The 20,612-nt window shown below is 42.3% G+C and overlaps 1 protein-coding gene across 2 annotated transcripts in view; it reads right to left on the reverse strand.

Moving 5' to 3' along the window:
* FNDC1 (fibronectin type III domain containing 1) overlaps nt 1-20,612 on the reverse strand; it is an 81,624-nt gene that overhangs the window by 37,287 nt on the left and 23,725 nt on the right. For both annotated transcript variants that reach the window (XM_064509209.1, XM_064509207.1), the window contains exons 2-7: nt 10,821-11,030; nt 8,550-8,648; nt 6,626-6,743; nt 4,507-4,694; nt 3,829-3,936; nt 337-525 (exon numbers count right to left, since the gene is read on the reverse strand). In XM_064509209.1, the coding sequence (XP_064365279.1) occupies nt 337-525; nt 3,829-3,936; nt 4,507-4,694; nt 6,626-6,743; nt 8,550-8,648; nt 10,821-11,030 (912 nt within the window). The remainder of the gene's footprint in view (nt 1-336; nt 526-3,828; nt 3,937-4,506; nt 4,695-6,625; nt 6,744-8,549; nt 8,649-10,820; nt 11,031-20,612) is intronic.

Here is a 20,612-nt window from a genome sequence, read left to right on the forward strand (position 1 = left end):
TATAACTAAAGAAACAAGATATCATTTTCTTTGGACTTTGGAAAACAAGAAGAGCACACACCATATTCATGCAGCACACTGTGAAACAGGGTATGATAACAATTTATTTAAAATGTTGAAATATCCATTAAATGTCTTTTTAATTGCTGTGGAGTGATGAATGCTTATCTACAAGCATCTCTTTGGACAATATAGTCAGGAAAAGCTATCAGAACAGTGTTAAGGAAGCAAAATCACACTGGTTATATGGAGCACAGAGGAAGCTAAGAAAAGTCAGTAAGAATGAACATAACTGGGACCAAGGCATGAATGGACAGATTAGGCCATGATGCTTACCTGCTGGGATGGCAACACTGAAGGCTTTAGACTGAGGACCTTGTCCCCTCCTGTTTGCTGCACGAATTTTGAAAATATAGCGCTCCCCGGACTGCAGACCATCAATTATGGCTGATGTTGTAGCTCCAGAGTAGGTGATGGACTTTGCTCCAAATGGCTTGAGAGCCGGGGCGTATGAAAGAATGTATTCTGAAATGATTTGGCAGACGGTTGGAAGGAGGAAACTGAAAACAGTCCTGTTTCCAGCGGACAGACTGTATGGGTAGGATGAATTAGAACGTGCATTACTAAGATTAATACACTAGCAATGCACGTCGAGTCAACAGCTGGAGTATAAAGACATGATATACATATTGGTAAGTTGAATAAACATTTGCTCATCTTAATAGACAAAAGTATACCACATCAATGAGCTAAAGACTGAGACCTTACCTATACCTTTCTAATAATACATAGGCAACAGTCCCTATCTGTGTGAAGTGTTACCACCAAGAGCCCCAATAATGGCCATGCTTTTCAGACAGAAGGTGTTTGGGGAGACATAAGAAAGTTACAGCACCAGCACTGCCAGGCAGTTTGGCTTGCTGCATTGGTAGACCACTTTTTGTTTTTGAACACCAACTAATCAAGGAAAACATCAGTCCTCTGAAAAAATAAACTGTCCTAAATCAAAAATAATGTAGGAAACCTACAAGATAAAATGTATCAAAGACAGTAAACATACATGAACATTGCCAAGAAAATACAAACTGTCCTACTCATTTTGGAAATACAGTCTGAAAGATGGTATAAATACTCACTAGGGTGGATTATTACAAAAAGAATACCCACGTTACTATGACTGCTGGAGTGTGAACAGATTTTAGATTTCCCCATGGAAATAAAAGTTTTGAACCTACTGATTAGTAACGAAGATATTTATGAACGACAACACACAATCCAGAGAATATTCTTCCAAAATATCACTTGCTCCAAAGACGGATAATGCACAACTGTGTTACTGACTGTAACTATGTCCACAGCAAACAAGAATGTTAAAAATCTTTCTTTCCCACAGAAACTATTTGGAAGAAGATCAAAATGGCATATTCACATAATTAACTTTCAAGACACCAGTATTAAAATCAGGTGGCATTTTCAAGAGAGCCTTGACACAGTTCTAATTACACTACATTTTTAAGACTCCAATCATGCAAAAGCAGCTCTGTCAGTCCATTCTAGGGAGACTCTACCAGCATTAATGGTCCATATACTCATTCCTAAGCAGTGCTGGAGCCTGAAGGACATCCCTATGAAAATACCAAAGCATTTACTTTATGCATGTGAACAATATCACTGCAGTCAAATATAAATGTTTCCAGCTTAGCCGTTGCTTACAGGGGTTTCTGCATTGGCTTTTAATTGTAAACTACAGACCAGTAGGTAAAACTCATGCCTTGATGATCTGAGGTTCTTCCCTAAAAAGTACTTCCACCAGGAAATACTGGTACTGCATATTATCAAATGGTAACAATAACACATCTGTCCAAAAAAATTAAAATCTTCACTGTCAGACAAACTGTGCTTATTAACTATATCAGGGGCATGCACCAGTGCACAGAGAGCAAGGCAAGGCCTTGTTGCTACTGAAGATGCTTACCCTGCTCTCACATTTCAATTCAGGATTACAGTGGTACCTATGCATCATAATAGCTTTTTATACTGAGGGAAATTTCACCTTTATGAAAATAATTGTAAGCATGAAGAGGAGTTTTCCCATTATACTCTCAAAGAGATGTATTTTACAGTGTAGGTAAGATTTTAGTGACGTGCAGGCTTCCTTTTCTTTCGAGTCCTCTGTAAGAGGCACTGACATCAGCCACAAACAGGACTTTGAAAATAAATTCCAAGGGCTGCCACTTTCCTCTCTCTGAACAAAGAAAATTCTAGAACATAATAACAACATTAAAACAGGAAAATTACATTTCTTCTGAAAATGAGCCTCTATTCATTGCATTAAGAAATAAGCCAAGCATAAGTCATCAAAACCAAGATGAAGAATCATCAATTCTTCTACATGCAAATGCATTTACTGAACAGTAAAAAGAAAGATCAAAGTATTAGAAAGCATGCTGAGTTTTGTTTTCTGTTTTGTGTTTCTGTTTTAAGATATAATAGCTATTCAGGATGATATATGATGGGTACACTGCAGTAACTTTTATTTGCACAGGCGCTGGCGTTACTTCTGGTAGCTTTCAAATGGCTATCAGAAGGCAATTTAGGGCAAGTTTGAAAAACAAATCAACAAAAACACAAAAATTCCTGATTACCACATGCTATCAACACTGACTATGAAGTGCTAATTCAGTGGTTTCATTTAGCCAGTGTAAATATCATTCATGCCATTTATTTTGTTTAAAAAGAAGCCCTCTCCTGTCATACTTCACCCTCAAAAAACCTCCTAAGAACATATTAGACATATATACGTGTTCAACCTTTGAATATCAAATCTCTTTAAAATGATTGCTCTAGACCAATCATCTAAAAAACAACAGACAAATATGGACAAAGGGTTATGGATTGCTCAAAATTAGGAGCAGATTTTAAATTTCAGATAATGTCCCTGAAAGACCCTGCTTTAAGAAATAATAATTCTTGGACCCAATTGCAGCTCCATTGAAGCAACTGGCAAAACTCCTACTGACTTCAAAGAGGAAAAAACTCCACCACCACCCTGATGAATACATAAAGCAGGTCTTTTATGCTGACACAGTATAATTCCCTCTTCACACCAATGTTTTTTTAAATCCTGAGATCCTACAGCACTGATGAGGCACCTCCAGAAACTTGTGTGACCCAGGAACACAATCTTATCAATCGTGGGAGAATGGGAGGAACCAAACAGCCAGTTCATTTTTGGAGGGAAAAAGGAAAAGAAAATCATAAAAGATTTTTCTAAATCTTATGCAAGTAATCTGCCACTGACAAATTAGCAATACAGCCACATATGGCAATGCTACAGTACATGGGGCTGATACGTGAAAAGTGCTGAAATCACTGCTTGTGTTTGCTTCTTAAGAAGAGGCTTTCATTCCACAATAAATTAGAAATATAATAAAACATAAACCCATTCACTTTCTTGGCAGTTACCCAACTTTTCCTAACTTACTTCTTCACCTAACTTTCCTAAATCCTTTGGGAAATTTCCTTCTGGAGCTCCACTTCGACCTGCTTATTAACAGAAGGAGAGGGTAAGTACGCATCTGTGATACCCCAAGAAGCCTTGTGGCATCCTGGGCACAAGGCAGCAGCTTCCCAACAGCACAATGGAGAAGCTGAAGCTGGGCTGGAAACAAGAAACATCTTGCTCCAGTGTAAATCTTTAACAAAGTCGTGGCATAGTCGGCAATGATGTGTGGACAAATCCCTGCTCATTCCAGCTTCCTGCAGAGTGACAGCCTGGTTTCAAGAAGAACTCCCTGCAGGGGTTAAAAACCGATGGTGATAACTTACCTTTGACTTTTCCTTCACTCTCTGGAAGAGCATCCCAGGATGCCGCGACAGAGGTCGGTTTGCCTTTTAACGGCCAAACATCCAAATTTTCAGGTGCACTGGCAGGAGCTGTGAAACAGCCACAGGCAGAAGAGGCAACTAAGAAAAGCTTACTCACATGGCGTATACTTCTTGCTCCTTCTTCTCATTGCAGAACTTTCTATATGACCATTTTGAAGATAAAAACTGAAGTATACAAATGGCTCAGATCCACATGTGCCTATATTAGATCTCTGTACACAGTCCCCATCATGAAATTTTACTCCATGCTTTTGGAGACAGGCTGTCTGCACAAGACTGCTACTGTGGCTTAGCTGAGTGGAAAGCTGCTGTAATTTGGTTGTTATAGATCACTTCTCTTCACTGTACCAAAACTTAAGTCTTCTCAGTGGTAGAGGCAGAATTTAGAAATTACCAGAATTTAGCCCCAGAAATACCCATACCGATCTCTCACCTGCTCTAACCCTGCCACAATAGCAGCCCTGGATGTGCTCACCAGAACCTGCTACAGGGAAACAGGCAGCAGAATCAAGGCTGTTTTTGTTTTCCTGCTGGTCCTGGCTAGGCCTCAAGCCAGCCCTATTTTGCAGCTTAAATCCTCAAAACTTGTATCACACCAAAGATCTTCTTAATACATACCCGCTTCTGGGGTCCGCTGGTAAACAGACACGCTCCATTTGCCTTCCTTTTCTCCCTCCAAGATTTGGACAGCAAATTCATACATGGTATCTGGCATCAGATTCTCCACCAGCGCCCGCCGGTGAGGCACCTGCTTGTAATCCCACCTTGCTGATTCCCCCTTTTCCCGATAACGAACATTATATTGCCTGGGATTAGAAACACAGCAGGTAAAAAGTCACACCACAAAAAAAATAACATTAGTAGAATCAGACAGGTTGTTTTTGCCTTGGCTAACCTGCTGCAGAGGGAACAGTGAACAGCGACAAGTGAAGCCTATGGTACTTACTTTGCCCTAATAACTGGTCTTTAAAAACAAAAACAGAAATACAAAAAAGCTGCCCAAACTGGCAGTGGCCATGTAAGAATTCACTCTTGCGTTTGTCCTGCTCTCCTTGGTGGGAAGGCTATGCTGGACGGCTCTGTAATGCCGCAGGGATAAAAGGGAACCACTCCAGTGGTGGCTGTTCACAGGACGGAGCAACCAGCAGGTGCCCCTCTGCAGCCAGCCCCATGAGCTGCAGCCCTCCGAGGGAGCTGGGACCACAGGCACCACGTTTCTGCCCAGTCCCCATACAAAGACTGTTAACCTCTGCAGAGGTAACCTAGCCTGCTGTGTATTTAGTCTCCCTTCTATACACAGACTTCCAGAGTCTTACAGAGAAAGGCTATCTTTTCACTGCATAGTGCATGAGCAGTGCACAGCAGTCCCAGATGCTTCCTGGGGGTGGGTCTGGAAATGACCCGAATGCAAGCAATGGAATACCACCACCACCATGCACCTGCATCTTTTAAGAGAACATTTGTGCATTCTTCTAATAGAGTCTGACTGCATTTGCCCCACAGGACTGACTGCTCTTTCCAGCTTCTTACTGAAAACATCCTTTTCAGGGGAAGCCACAGTTCCCTTTGGACCAAGCCCAAGCATCCCAGAAGGCTCCACACCACTGTCTCACAGCCGTGGTCTGCTCTGACAATGTAACCCAAGGCCTCGCCTCAGCCTTTCTGCCTCTGCCTATGCCCTGTTCCCTGCCCCTTCTTTCCCCACACACAAATGGAGATTTGAACTTCCCAGAGTGCAGTGTGGTCACAGCCATGTACCAGTCATGTGAATAACAAAAATATCCCTGGCTGGTGCTGACAACCTTTTGGAAGGGATCTAAAAGACTATGGTCCAACATTTATCCAGACCTCTAAATACTAGAAACCAGGGTGAGGTCCAGTGGGGTGAGGAGGGTAAACAGCCCCATATTTACCCACATCAGGTTTCTAACAGCCTCTCAGAAGCATCCACTACCAGCCACTCTTATAGGAAGGGATATGCAAATTCCTATCTTTTATTATGCCCTCAGCTAAATTATTTTCATAATGAACTACTATTAAATAAATGCAAACCAATCAGTAGTCAGTTTGAAGCAGTTCATCTTTAGTATGTATTCACAGAATCACAGAATCATAGAATGGTTGGGGTTGGAAGGGACCAACCAGATGATCTGGAGATCATCTAGTCCAACCCCCCTGTTCAAGCAGGGTCAGCACTGCGTCAGATGACTATGGAATATCTCCAAGCATGGAGACTCCACAAACTCTCTGGGCAACCTGTTCCAGTGCTCAGTCACCCTCACAGTAAAGAAGTTTTTCCTCATCTTCAGATGGAACTTCCTGTGTTTCAGTTTGTGCCCATAGCCCAGTGGTGCCCTATTGCTGAAAAGAGTCTGGCCTCACCCTCTTTACACCCTCCCTTCAGATACTTACACACACGGATAAGATCCCCCCTCAGTCTTCTCTTCCCCAGGCTGAACAGTCCCAGCTCTCGCAGCCTTTTCTCATATGAGAGATGCTCCAGTCCTTTCAGCATCTTAGTAGCCCTTTGCTGGACTCGCCCCAGTAGCTCCATGTCTCTCTTGTACTGGGGAGGCCAGAACTGGACACAGTACTCCAGATGTGGCCTCACCAGGGCTGAGTGGAGGTGGAGGATCATCCCCCTCGACCTGCTAGCAACACTCTTCCTAATGCAACCCAGGATACCATTGGCCTTCTTGGCCACAAGGGCAAGAAAAGAGAGCACAGGGCTAATTACCTGTTTGCTGCAACCCTCTTCTGATTTTCATACAGTGGGTCTGTCCAAGCAACAAGCACAGACTGAGAGGACATAACTCGAACACTTATGTCTTGTGCCACCTCCACCTCTTCCTCCTCTGAAATGGCAAAGTAAAATAGCAAGTCAATAACAAGAACATTGGAGATCTCAGTAAAACAGTAACTGTCTTCCACTCATGTTATAAAATGTGCACAGTACAGATGTATAACAAAGATGATGGTGGTGGAAAGCCAAGTACGCTGATTACAGATAGCGCCCCATGGCAACGTCATTTCTTCTGTTGGGTCTCTGCTTCTAATACCAGAGTACTAATATATTTTACAGTCCTTAAATATTCTACCGATTCCAAAACTGTTACTTATAGCTAATATTTTGCTAACATACTCACATTCTTCATCTCTGGCAAACCCACTCCTAGAGCTATCTGCAGGGCAGATATTTTGCCTCATGGAAAGTTTGGAATTTTTTTAATTTGGCTTCATTTTGAAGGGTAGTAAGACTAGAAACTGTCAAAAATTCTTCACAAGAGAGAATTCCTGTATATTTTACATTTCTGAGCACTTCAAATGTGTTGTTTGAATTCAGCTTTTAGGTTTTTATGGTATACAGGGCAAACAAAAAATTGAAAAGCTCTAAAAGGAAAAAAATACAATCATTGAAGTGGTCCATTTTGATATTATCAGAATAGCTTTGGCAAACATTTTTACAAAACTGTAAACTGAAGTTAAGCTAATTTGATTTTCTGAATTATTTTGATTTTGATGAAGCTCCATTTTCTATCTGTTCATCAAAGTTTTTCCAGTCTGCTCTAGGGACTCTGTGAAGGAGATTTATTACTCTTCTTATTAATGTGACAATGACTATTCCCAAATATCTAAAGGCACAGAATACACAAGGCGCAATGTCCCAGTCCAAATCTTATAGAAGAAAAATATTAGAAAAATGATGACACCTCAGGAAAGGGATCAGTAAACTCTGAAGTATGCAGCACTAGGACACTGTCACTTCATGTACTGGAGAAGGGCTACATAAGCTGCAGAGTTTAGTCACATATTTTATATGTCACTAATTTCTCTAGGCTTGGGGAAAAGGGAAAGCATTTCCTTCTGATTCAAAGCAGAAGTCTCTATGACTTGGACTGGAGGAGGTACAAGGTATAAACTTTTCTCTAGTTTCAGTTCAAATAAAATTTCAAGATGTAGAGCTTGTGCTTTCCCTTTCATAGTCCACAGCATGCTCTCAGAGCACACCTCATTGGTATCAAGCTAGCACTTGTTTGCTTTTTCTCTGTGTATTCTTTCCATGGTATTTCTAAGTTTGGTTATAACAAATGAAAATAGGACTGACAGTTCCAACACAGGTATTTTCCATCTGTGTCAAGACGTCTGAAACACTCTGTAACTCCTGTAATGTTCTCATTGTAATGTGACGGAGTGAGAAGGTGGCCCAGGCAGGAAGATGACTGAGCCTCACTGATCCTTTTTAACCTGAACTACAGTATGCAGTATTTTGTTTCCAATGCAAGTGACAACTTTTGCTGTCCAGGCTTAGCCACCTGCAGATCAATCCCCAGAAGATAGGGCAGCGACTTGACAATGAGGGACGCGGTTCTGGAGATGCTGGCATTGATCCTGACTGACTCCTCTCCTGTGGTCACTGCAGTGAATTAGGTTTGCCAAGAGGAGGAGATAAAAAAAAAAAATACAACCAACCATGTTGCAGAGTTGGATAATTTTATTAAGTCCTGCTTGAGTTAGAGCAGCAGAGACATTCAGCAGGCTCTGTGGTCCACAGAGAAATATCTAGCAGGTTTTGCCCCAGAGAACTTAGTCTGAAATCACAAAGCTAGCTCTTTTCATTCATATGGTCCCATGACTTGATGGCAGATGTGAAAGAAACATACCTGTGACCTTCCTTTTAGTTAAAGATGACCTATATACAGGTTGACTCCGTCCTTGGAAGTTCCTTGATGGCAGTGAAACGACATGAACTGATTCAGAGGCTGCACATGTGCGGAAAAAAAACAGGCTTTCCTGTAACCCTTTTCATAGCAAAAAATTTAAGTTTTTTTCAGGCAAAAGCCTGCTTTATTCCTTTCCAAGATACAAACGGAGAAGCTTCCCTGAAAGGTAACTTATTTAAATTGTCTCGGAGATTTGAATTTGCATGCAACAAGAACAATAAACTTCATATTTTAGAAGTAGAAAAGCAAATTATTAACAAGAAAAAACATTACAGGAGTCCACCATTCTAGGTTTGAGTTTCTCTCACGATAATTCCTTCATTATTTAAAAAGCACTTGTTCTCCCTCTTGAAAAAAAGTACTATAAAAGCAATGAAAACAAGAAGCAGATGCTTAAAACCATATTACATAGCATTTCTCATTAAGATTAAGTACCTTACTGAACTCTAACTAAGCCGCTAACAAGATTTCCATTGACTTCATTGATCCCTGGGCAGGCACTCCAAGTCTGCACAGCAGTAGCACGCGCTGAGCACAAAATATATGGGGAAGTTTCTTGCACATATACATGTCTCAACCCAGCTGCCTCTGCAGAGGAGTCAGGCTGGCCCATCTGGGAGCAGAGGAGGAGGCAGCGGGAGGCAGTGGCTCAGCAGGACACCTTGGAGTCTGTCCCCTTGCACAGGGTAACACGACAGCAGCATCTTTGTGTCAGTACCACACCAGGCCCATTTAGTTTTATGCCCACAGACTCCCTTTATAGCTATCCAACTATCCAACACACAGTACCTAGCACCTGGAGACAGCCACTGCCTGAAGAAACTCAGAGTGCAAGCAACTGGAAAAGAAGCAGAAAACAGAAACAAGGCCACTCTGGAGAGTCTCAGACCACAGGGGGTACTGGATTTCCAACACAAAATCTGCACAGATATGGAAGGACTGGTGGCCACAGTGAGTCTATTTCCACAGATGGTCATGGCACAGAAAGATGAAAAAGTGAAAGAATACTAGAAAAGGAGTGAGAAATGAGTATGAGATTTGTTTTAGAAAAGGGTCTGAAACCCTGAAATAACTGATAAAGGTGACTGAGGAGTTCTCTTTGAGCAAACCGAGATAAAGATTTTCTTTTTATACAAAATCCAGAGAGCAGAAGAGGAAACAGATATTTACATCTCAAAGCCAGGAATTCTGGCAGCCATGTGTAATTCTGGAATCATCATTGATTTTGTAATCTAAGACCAGACCATCTGTGGGATGGCTTCCAGTTTATATGAGAGATTTTGAGGAAATAGGTTTAACCTTAAGCAAATGCATCCAAACAGCAAAAAGAAGTTGAAGCTTCTGGGGAGAAGATCAAAATAACACTTATGAGCGCATACCTATCGCCCAGAGCAGGCTAGAGGAATTTAGCCAGCCAGAAAGAGACAGGCCAGCCAGTGACACATGGGGATGACACAAACAGTGTGGAGAGAAATGCTCAGCCTCTAGGAAAACAAAACTGTTGCAGTTAGCTGGGAAATTCTTTAAATAAATGACATCCAGGGCACAAGTGCAAATCGTCACAGTATGGCAGAAGGACAGGAAACAAAGAGGCCAACTTGACTAACTCAGGAGCTCTTAGTAACCTGGACCTCAGAAAGGAATTAGAGAGAACATGGACACACGAATGTAACGCTTGATCACACAGTCCACAAAATAGTTTTACTGACAAAGGCAGATAGATTCAATTACATTAATGTTTTTCCCTCTGGCCTGAAAGAACTTAGGAACATAGAGCGTAAGAACAGAACAAGAAGCAGTGGAATTAAGAGTGACCCCACTGTGTGCCAGAAGAATCTGATAAATGCTTCTTTTTCTCTGGCCATCTCTTTGTTATTAATATGAATAACACGAACATGGTCTCTCTTTAATGCAGAATAAAGTTCTGCTACACTTTCTACACTGATCATCGTATTTTTCCATTAAGAACATATTACACTATGCAATGAGAGAAAGCATCTTCATTTACACAAGTAATTGTGATGGCTACAATAATGTGTGATTTGTGATCACCAAGCAGCAACCATGGATTAGAGATGTGCTTTTTGCCTGGAGAGCATCCTTGTGAGATACTGTATATGAAACAAAAGATACAGAACCAACTGATGGGCTGATGGGCAAGGGTAGCCTGGCATCAGCTGAATTACATGGTATCAGGGAAACCTGGCTTACCTAGCTTTTTCGCTTCCTGGTTTTGTCGCTCTTGCAGCAGTGGAGCGTAGCTCATCCTTCGGCCGCTTTCTCCATACCCACGGAGGTAACCTTGGGATCTGCTGCGTGGACCCCTGAAGCCTGCTCCATAAGCTGGCTTCCACCGAAATGATAACCTGCCATCTGGGGACTGGGCACGCACTCTCAGAGGTCTGTTTGGCATGTCCTTCTCTTCAAAAAAAAAGCAAAAAACACATAAAGCCCATCATGATTACTATGAAACATGTGGCATGTATGACAGTCCACATAAGTCTGTTGCAAGCTCATCTATAAAATAAGAATAAAAAGCATAATTTTATAGCTTTTTAATTTTGCTATAAACCCCAACTCCAATAACAAGTTTTCCAAGTGGGATATACAATGATCAATAGTGTCTTTTCCCAGGCACTTCAGACGGACTGGTGCAAGACACCCAAAGTGAAAACATACCATAATACAAGGATGCCTGCCAGAAACTGTGGATGTCTTGCAGCTTTCCTGTTTCATCTTTTCCCTTTTTTCTTAATCCTCTTTCCATAGTTCAGGCATACCAGTACATTGCTTTTTTGGCAAGTGCTAAAGTTCACTGTAAAATGAAGTACAGAACCATTCCACTATTTTTAAACTTTCATTTAGAAAGCCATCTTCATTAAAAGCAGGTTCTCTTCTAAACCCATCACTAATGGTTCTGCTCACTGACAGCCTCATGTTTAACAGGTCTGTTCTGCACATGCTTCAGCTCTTGACTTTTAAAGCTCAGAATCACAAGCTCCCATTATACAATCCCTTGAGCATCCAGTACCACAACAGGTACCTTACATTTGGTACAACAAATCATTTGTTTTTACATTTGCTGGCAAATTAGCAGCTCTCTTTTAAGAAGTGAGACTGATACAAGGATTATTCAAGCAACTAATCTGCTTGCTCTGAACAGCTTTTCCAGTTTTTGTGCTGTTCTCTGTTGTGTATGAACTGCATCATGCTAATGCGCAGGCTGCAAGTAGAGCAGGCAGAAACAGGAGGAAGAAGGGCATTCATTGCATCAGCTATGACTGAAATCTCCCAGATCCTTATTACAAATGATAAGTTGAAAAGTGCCAATCGGCAAACACTGACAGCCACAAAGTCAATAAGAAGGGTCATGGTGAAGAAGCATTTTCTTCCCTCCATTACTTTTACACTTTGCACTCAAAGGCAAGACTCTGTCATTTTTCTCGAGCAATGCCATTCCTCAGACGCAAGGTTGCATGGGCTGCCAGCACAGAGCTTACACACTGTGTTGAAACCCTCTTGCTCACTGCCTAGGCTGGTTATTGCAACTACAGCAATGTTTATGTTCAAGAGAAGAAGGAGAGTCTCAGACAGAAACACTTCCCAACCAGACAGACCTTGACAGACAAGGAAAGAGACTGTTGCAGTGATCTAGCCAAGTGTCTCTGACAGGCCTTTGCACCAAACTAGCCAGAGCAGAGCGAGATCCTCTTTTCAGCACCAGTTCAGGAGCTCATATTTATTCAGGACAGCACTTAAACATGTACTTGACTTCAAGTATGTATTTATGTCTGTATATCCTTATGCATGCTGAAAGCAGGTCATCTTCTAATATTTCTGCTTAATAACAGCTTCTTCTTTAACCAAGCTGTTTTTCACAAGCCCTAGGTCTTGATCTGCTGACAGGGTTGCACCTTCTTGCATCCTCCCAGTAAATCTTCTTCTATTAAACTATCCTTTGGAAGGGACTATAGTGACTCTCAAAGATGTTTGTAGAGCTCCCCTTGAGATTCTGATTAAAAATGTTGAGTTTCAGTGCTATAGGACATATGACATAGGCAGAGAAACAGCACCCTCCCAGAGAACTCCGCTTTTCTACTGCAATACTAGGCAGCAGCTCCAGGGGGGCAAACCTTGTCTTCTTATTTTGCCTACAGAGAAACAGATCACCATTTTAAACGTGTGGACTTCAGCAGCTTCTGTCTTCTGGCTGCTCCCTGTTACTCCAGCAAAACAAAGCATCTATAAACCCTGATTAATCAGCCAGTTAAGCCAGGTTTACAGATGCAAAAACATCTGGATCTAAAACATCTGAATGTTTTATAAACAATAAAATACTTTTTCATATACAATAAATAGGGTTGCTTTTATGAGGCTCCCTTCCCACTTTTCAAGGAACATTCTCAATCATGCAGTCAACCTTTATTAAAAAAAAGCACCTCCTCTCACACAGCTTCTTTTTCTTGCTCTCCTGAGCAGCTGCTTAATACAGGCTTCGAAAGCCCATTAGTTACTGATCATGTAGGTTTCCAGCCTCCATTTACAGTATCACCATGGAGAACTAGAAAGATGACAAAACTCAAGCTGGAAGACCTCCAGAGGTCTCTTGTCCAACCTCCTGCTCAAAGAAGGACTACCACCAACACACAGTGAGGCCAGCTCTGGTTTTGCCAAGCTGATTCTTCAAAACCTCCATGGACGGAGATCGCACAGCCTCTCTGTGGACCTGCTCCAGTGCTGCACCTAGTTTCCCTAATGGCCAATCCAAACCTCACAAACTGCAATGTGTGGCCATTCCCCCGGGTGCATTACCTGCCACCACCAAGAAGAGCTGGCTCCGTTGTAACACTTCTTCAAGTAGCTATAGGCTGCTACAGGACTTCCCCTTACCCTCCTCTGCCAGATTGCACAAATCTAGCTCCCTCAGCCTTTCCTCATGGGCCATGTGCTCTAGGCAGACACCACTTCTGTAGGCTTCGCTGGATCCCCCCCTAGATCCTCAATCCCTCTTGAACTGGGGGCCCAGTTGATAAGAGGGCGCAGTACCCCAGATGTGGCCCCCAGACTTCCCTCAACCACTAGCCACACTCCATCTAGCGCATGTGGTTTGCCTGGTTTGCAGCTAGAGCACACCGCTCGGGTTTTCTCTCTCAGTGGCTCGGTAACTTAACCAAATGCTAAGGAGCCTGTGGGCTCAGTGTGGTAGGAAGCGAAGCTGCAGTCGATCAGCTCTGCTTTACCAAAGCTGCAGCTTTCCAACTGGAATTACAATAAAGAGTTGTAGGGGACAAAGGATACAAAAGGAACCAACCGAGCCAGAAAGCCATATAGAAAGTATTCAGCTTAAAACAAATGTGGCTTTAGGCAAAAAGAAGTTTATCAGCGCTAACACTGAATGAAGGGGATTGGTTGAGATTTTAAAAACAGGACTTTCTAAGGTTGCGATTACTTTCCTCGTGGTAGCACCATGCTTTGCTGCACATTGTTCCTATTTCATTAGTTAGCTCACTTTCTATTTATCTTTTCTTGTTGCAGTTTGACCCCAGGCGTCTGAAGACATCAAGGATAGAGCTATCAGAGCATGGTTCAATTAAATAGCTTTGCTGGTAAGTGCTGATTCACAGAAACAATATTTGTGTGTAAAATAAGTGTCAGTCTTGACAAGAAAGGGATTTTTGGTTCAAAAACCCTTTTTGGTTAAAAGAGAAACAGAGGGAAACTTGCCCACCTTGCTGTAGCCAATAGCCAGGGAGCTGGCATGCTGATCTGGGGTATAGCTCAAGGCCCTGACCTCAATCACACAGAGGAAGAAGGTGAAACTGCGCCTACTCCATCTCATAGGGGCACCTGCAAGGTTGCTATCCCGAAGGGTTCAGCTATGTTGCAGAGGTACTCCATCTGTCAGGACACTTCCCACTCTTTAAGACCCTCAGGGGACAGAAAATCACTGCTTCCTGCTGTCACAGCCCATTTCTAGATGCACTCTCATGTCCCAATTCTTCCCCTGTAGTATCAGTTCCAGCAAATAGCCTAGATTTTCATGGGAAGGATAACCCTGGGATTGCAGAGGTTGAGTGACAAGAAAAGCCCACTGCGACCTAAAGCTTGATCCTGCAAGCCAGGCTCATTTGTCTTCAAAAAAAAAAAAGCAAACAAAAATGTTGTCTGAAACAAGCAATACTAGTTAGGCGAGAAAAAATAAATCTGATCCATCATTCCAATTTATTCAGTTCCCAAACTAGCCTTTTCTGTCGGGATCCTGAACTCCCTAGGAACAGGTCACAGTTAAATGAAGAAAGAATTAGACGATGCTGTCACAGCAGGCCAAGCACTAGAGGACACATCCCACGACCTCCCTGTGTCACTAGGATCCCACCATTCATTGCACATCCAGGTTCTGGATGAGAATCTGGACAGGGCAAGATCTGAACCTGCTCAAGAGCCTATGTGACAGATTTTGTGCCATGCTGCTCAAGAGCCTATGTGACAGATTTTGTGCCATGCTGAGCTAAAGAAAGCAAAGCTTCTTGAAAAATTAAGGCATCACTTCAATCCTAGATTAAGGGAGACAAGGAAAAGTCCAAGAAAAGGGGTCAGGCAGAGGAGAGGTTGAAACAAGGGACGTAAAAGTCAAGTGAAGGAACTGCTGTAATAATATTAAAGGTGACATGGAAATAGGAACACAAACGGTAAGCTGATGTGGACTGGAAGGAAAGATAGAGCTGAAATTGAGAAAAAGGTAAGAGAGAAGTAGCATGAATGGAAATGAGAAAAGGACAAGACTATGCAGAGCTGGAGCCATTGGGAGGATGCTGGGCTTCATCCACCTCCAACAGGACTTTGCACAAATCCTCCAGCCTCCTCCAAACACATTAATGCGATAAAAATTGCTTCACTTAAGCACAAATATCCACCAGATATGCAAGTACACCAATCTCAGTAACAGTGGTACAAAGATTTGTAAATAAAACTTCATCCTCCTGGGGGAGAAAAGACACATCAAACTATATTTGTGAGTTTGTAGGAATAATGTAGGAAGTGGTAGATTTACCAAGTGAAGGACTGAACATGTAAAGAAAACCCAACATCTGGTCACTGCCTAGCTTAACCCACCCCTCACCTCACAGGATGGACAACTTGCACTGCTGCTCACTCCAGACCTCAATACCACAACTCCATCTAGCCCTGGTGAGTCCAACCCAGCCAGCTGGGCATCCAGAAATGGACCGGGACACTGTTTACCTTTAGGGACCCTCAGCAGTGGCGGACATTTCCAGTACTTCCGTGAACTGCAGTCTGATCCTGCCAGTCATCTCTTCCTACCAAAGGTCTTTCGCAATGGTCTGAACTTCAGCAGGCTACTTAGATCCTCAGAGAAAGATGGCCCTAACAGCTCCCAAGATAAGATTTTAGACAAGCATGAAAGCTGCACAACTGACAGTTATTACAATGCCTGTGGTTTTCAGCAGTTATTCTCCTATGAAAGACAGTAGATCTGATGCTTTTTAAAAGCATGCAGGATTCCAGCTGTCTGTTCCCCATCTAACACCAACTCTGGCACTTCAGGAAATCAACTGGACTTCAGCAAATTCTGGATGAGGTCCCAGAACAGTAGCAATGAAAAGGCTAGCTCTTCAAACCCATTCACTCCCAACCTTTTTTCTTTCCTAATAAATACTGGGATCAACAACCAAGTGTTCAGCAGAACTGAAGGTTGATTCTTCTCTTCCTCCTCACTATTTGACCCTTTAAATATGGCTAAGTTTTTCATTATTGGTTCCAAAACTGATTTAACAATTCTCTGCAGACAAATTAAATCAACCTGGAAACATCTTTAGACCTCCTCTAAAGAACTGCCTGCAATTACAATAAAACTAAATCCTTTTCTGCATTCAGCGTAGTGAGAATGAGTTACTCCTTTCTGCTATCTATCTTCAGTGTAGAAATCCAACATTAGCTATAGCTGCAGGAATTTGTGTACAGTATCTTGGCTCCAAAAATGCAGGGCTGATTAAAGCCCTGGTACTGGATTTTCATTGTTGAAATGTCCACTAATAATGCCAAAGTTTCTGTGTGTGTCAGGACTGTGGGAGAACATTTTATAAATGATGTAAGTCCAGAGCATGAGGTCTAAGCTTAGGATAAAAAATACTCTAAACAACCACACAAGGAGGCAGCTTGCACTTGCCAAATCACACAGACTCTTCAGAGGGCTTCATCAATTATCTAGTAAAGGAAAAAGCAAATTAGTTACAAAAGAAAAGGAAAGTACTGACCCCTTGTTATCAAACCATAATTGTGGGGAAAATTTTCCAAGTCAATCCCAACCAATCAAAACCTTTTAAGATATAAATTTAACAAGTCATTGAAATCTGAGGCCACAATACCAGGCACTGTCAATTCACCACCACAATTCTAGGTACGAAATGTTTGCTTTTTCCTTCTCTAGCCATCAAAAACTTTTCTGCATTTTCCTCCTATGTGTCATTACTTCAGGACTGGAAAACTGGACCTATAAAATGTGTTCTGCTGCAAAGAGAACACATATTTGGCAAACAGTCTGTAGACAACATTCATATAGTCTATAAACATCTACCAAGCCCTCTTTTCACTTCAGGCCGAAGTTCAGGAGGCTAAGCACAGCAACCCAGCCATGGAAAAAGTAACAGCTTGAAGAGAGAAGTTGCACTTGTTTAGACATAATAAGCACATCAGAAACTGATCAAATGCACTCATTAGAAAAGATCAAAACTACCAACTGACAAATGAAATCTGGCCATGGTTGACCATACCAAAAATCATCATAGCCTACATTGCAACAGAAAACTGCAGGGATTTTTTGTTTTATGTATTTTTTAAGGAAGTTCTAGGCATCAAATGAGACTGACTGACTCTATACCCTGGATCTGAAACTAACGCTCCTATACAAAAAATTAATACTTAAGACTAAATGAAGTGGGCCAAACTGCACAGGTCACTGACCCTCCTCAAAGAATAGATCCTTGTCTTAGTTGAGAAGTCCTTAACTGCTCCCTAAGCACAATCAATTGTCCTCTGTGATAATAACCTTGCAGCACTGCCAATCTGCAAAAGCAATCCAGTTTCAGAGCTGAGTAATCCAGTTTAAGAACACCCTTCAGCTTGCCTCCCAAAAGCCACGAGCTGGGCTAGAAAAGTAGAGTATCTCAGCCAGCTGTGGTTCCAAGATCTCTGAGCTATTTCTTTGGAATATGACACTACTGTATGCTATGCAGTCTCATGATTGTCCAAACCCTTCCACCATGGAGAAGGTGTCATAGAGCTACCAGCTTCACTTTGACCGAAAATGATAGAGACTAAGTGAAAGGAGAAAAAGACACTATATTTTTATTCTTCAGCTGGCAATTTTAAGATCAATTAATTCTGTTTGTGAGGTAAAACACCTTTATAAAACACTCACACTCTTAAAACTTACTCAGTTAGCCTCTCCTAAACTGCAAACGCTGAAAAATGTATATTCAAAGACACTTTTAAGTTCGTAGCACATATAGCAAAGGCAGCCTCGGCAGCCTCTATAATTGCCCCTTTTGGGCAGCCTGGGAAACAGAGACAACATTGTTGCCCGGGGTACAGGGATGCTGATGCTGCAGAAGGCACCAGGTCTATTGCCTTGCAGTGGCCTATCACTTTGTACACTCATTTTAACGATTGGGACAATTCTGATGTGCCATTTCATTTTTTCACCCCCGTTTTAAATAGATTATGAAAAAAGGTGTATCTGAACGAGGAAAAAGCTGAGCTTTAGTAGCAGAACTAGGCACCTAAAGCTCTGCAATCTTTTGTGCAGCTCAAGGCTTTCAATCAAGTTGTTATTCATCAACCGCAAAAGTAAAATGGCATTTTACCATCACTCAGAAGCACAAGAGAAAGAGGATAGCCCACCTTTCTGGTCCAACAATCCACAAAGAGGCGGCAGCTTTGTCCCCTACTTTCAAGTATTCTCGCTGTTACCCACCTTCACACAGCTATCACAAAGCCACATCACCAGAAAAGTAAATAACAAAGAGGACAGACAAAGTACTGCAAGAAGATACTTGTTTTCCACCCAAAAATTAATGCACCGTGTCACTTTGGCAAAATATTAATGGATTTTTATTTTCTTTTTAGCTGATGGCTTGATCTGAGCTCTGTTGAGAAAATGGGAGCAATTCCATCGACTTCAACGAGGGCTGGATCAGGGCCATCCCCAGAAGAATTCATTCTGCAAAGATATTTCCTGCAATTGGTGTGCCAGCTCAAACAGTGCTGATGTGGCCCTCTAAATCAAGATGTGCTGATTACACTAACTACAGAAGACTCTGGATCTGATGATTTATTGAAGTTCAGTTTTAATGCAGAGCATATCACTAATTCTAGTGGGACTCTCCATGGCATTAAGGCAGCGAACATGTGTAAGAGTACAGTATAAGATCAAAGAAAGTAGGATTGAAATGGGAGAAAAAATCCAGCCTCAGGTTTATTGGGTAGGTAAGTCCCCTACTATTTAAAAAGCTCTGTCAACCTTGTCCCTATATGGACTTTTTAATGCCACTAATTCGTCCATTCAGCATCAGATCTCCTCCTTGGAAATAAGCCAATCAGTTGAAGTAGTGGAGGCAAATTCCAAATAAATCCTTTGTTTCTCACAGAAAAAGTGTTCAACACATTTCCACTCACTTCTGCTTGGCCGCAGAAAGCAGGGACTGGAACTCTTTAGTTCCTGCATTGCACAGTGGAAAGTGTGCCATAATTCACCAGGCCCAGGCCAGCAGTTTTGGGCAGAGGACCAGCATCCAATGGTAATGTCTGATTTATGTAGAACTAGTCATTATAAATCTGTAGACGAGGCTACCTGGCATCCAAGGTACATTCTTTAAATTGACAGTATTAACAGAAGTTTCCAATACTTTCTTTGAAGAGCCCTCTGAATGCTAAGTACAGTAGGACTAGGGCATTTTTGAAACTCAGCAACATATTTCTATATGTTTAGTGCATATGTTTTGATTTACAAACAACTGATAGTGAGTTACTGATGGCTTAACATCACTTGACACATTCTCCACACCCTCCTAAGGCTCATTAGAGATGGATGAACCTCCTCTGCCCCAGAAAGAAGCCAGTGAGCCTTTTAAGACTTGGGAGAAGGGTTAGGAAACTTGCAGGGCTTGCTAAACCCTACAGAGGGTAAAGATTGAAGGCAACAGGGAAGATGAAGGCAGAGACAGCTCAAGGCTTCCCAGCAGTGTCAGTAAAGCTGAATGCTGTGGCAGCAGTATAGCAAGTATCATCAGACCCGCATCGCATGGGCCCTAGGAGAGGTCCATCGGAACTCTAGAGGGAGAAGAGGAGCTAAAAGAGGTCAGTGGAGATATCAGGTAGGAGGAGGAAATGAAAGTTGGCAGGAGGGGTTCAAAGAGCTAAGGAAGGTTTGAGGAGTCGTGAGTGGAGGCAGGGCCACCCTTCTCCAGGGGAAAGGGAGTGGGACCTCCCTTCAGACAGAGCAAGTTGGGTGGGGGGGTGCAAGAACACAGTGGAAGATCTAGAAGTGCTTCACACATACACACATGCATACAGGCATGCACACCAAGCCTGAGGCTCTGGGCGGTGGGGTGGTAAGAGCAAGTGAAGCACTTCTGCTCTGGGGGCAGGAAGGCAAAGGGGCTGCAACAAGTTTATTTCAGAATACTTTCCAGCTAGGATCCCCTTTCCATGCCCAGATCCAGATCATTAGCTTCATGCATCCCATCACAGTGCACAGCAGAGCAATCACATTCAAATTCAAAACTCATTTGTTTCCTGTTCTTTAAGGATCACGTCTTCATTCTCAAATGTAAGCACTAAAATGAGATGTTTTCTTAATGGTTCTACACTGGCAAGCTTAGAAGGACAAGGCAGAAGAGCAGTCAGTGGTATAGCTCTGTTGGATGCCAACGCATCTGCACAGATGAGAGCTTCACTCCTTCCTTTCCATACGAATTCAACATG

The sequence above is a fragment of the Dromaius novaehollandiae genome, chromosome 3, assembly GCF_036370855.1.
Source record: "Dromaius novaehollandiae isolate bDroNov1 chromosome 3, bDroNov1.hap1, whole genome shotgun sequence".
Classification (NCBI taxonomy): domain Eukaryota; kingdom Metazoa; phylum Chordata; class Aves; order Casuariiformes; family Dromaiidae; genus Dromaius; species Dromaius novaehollandiae.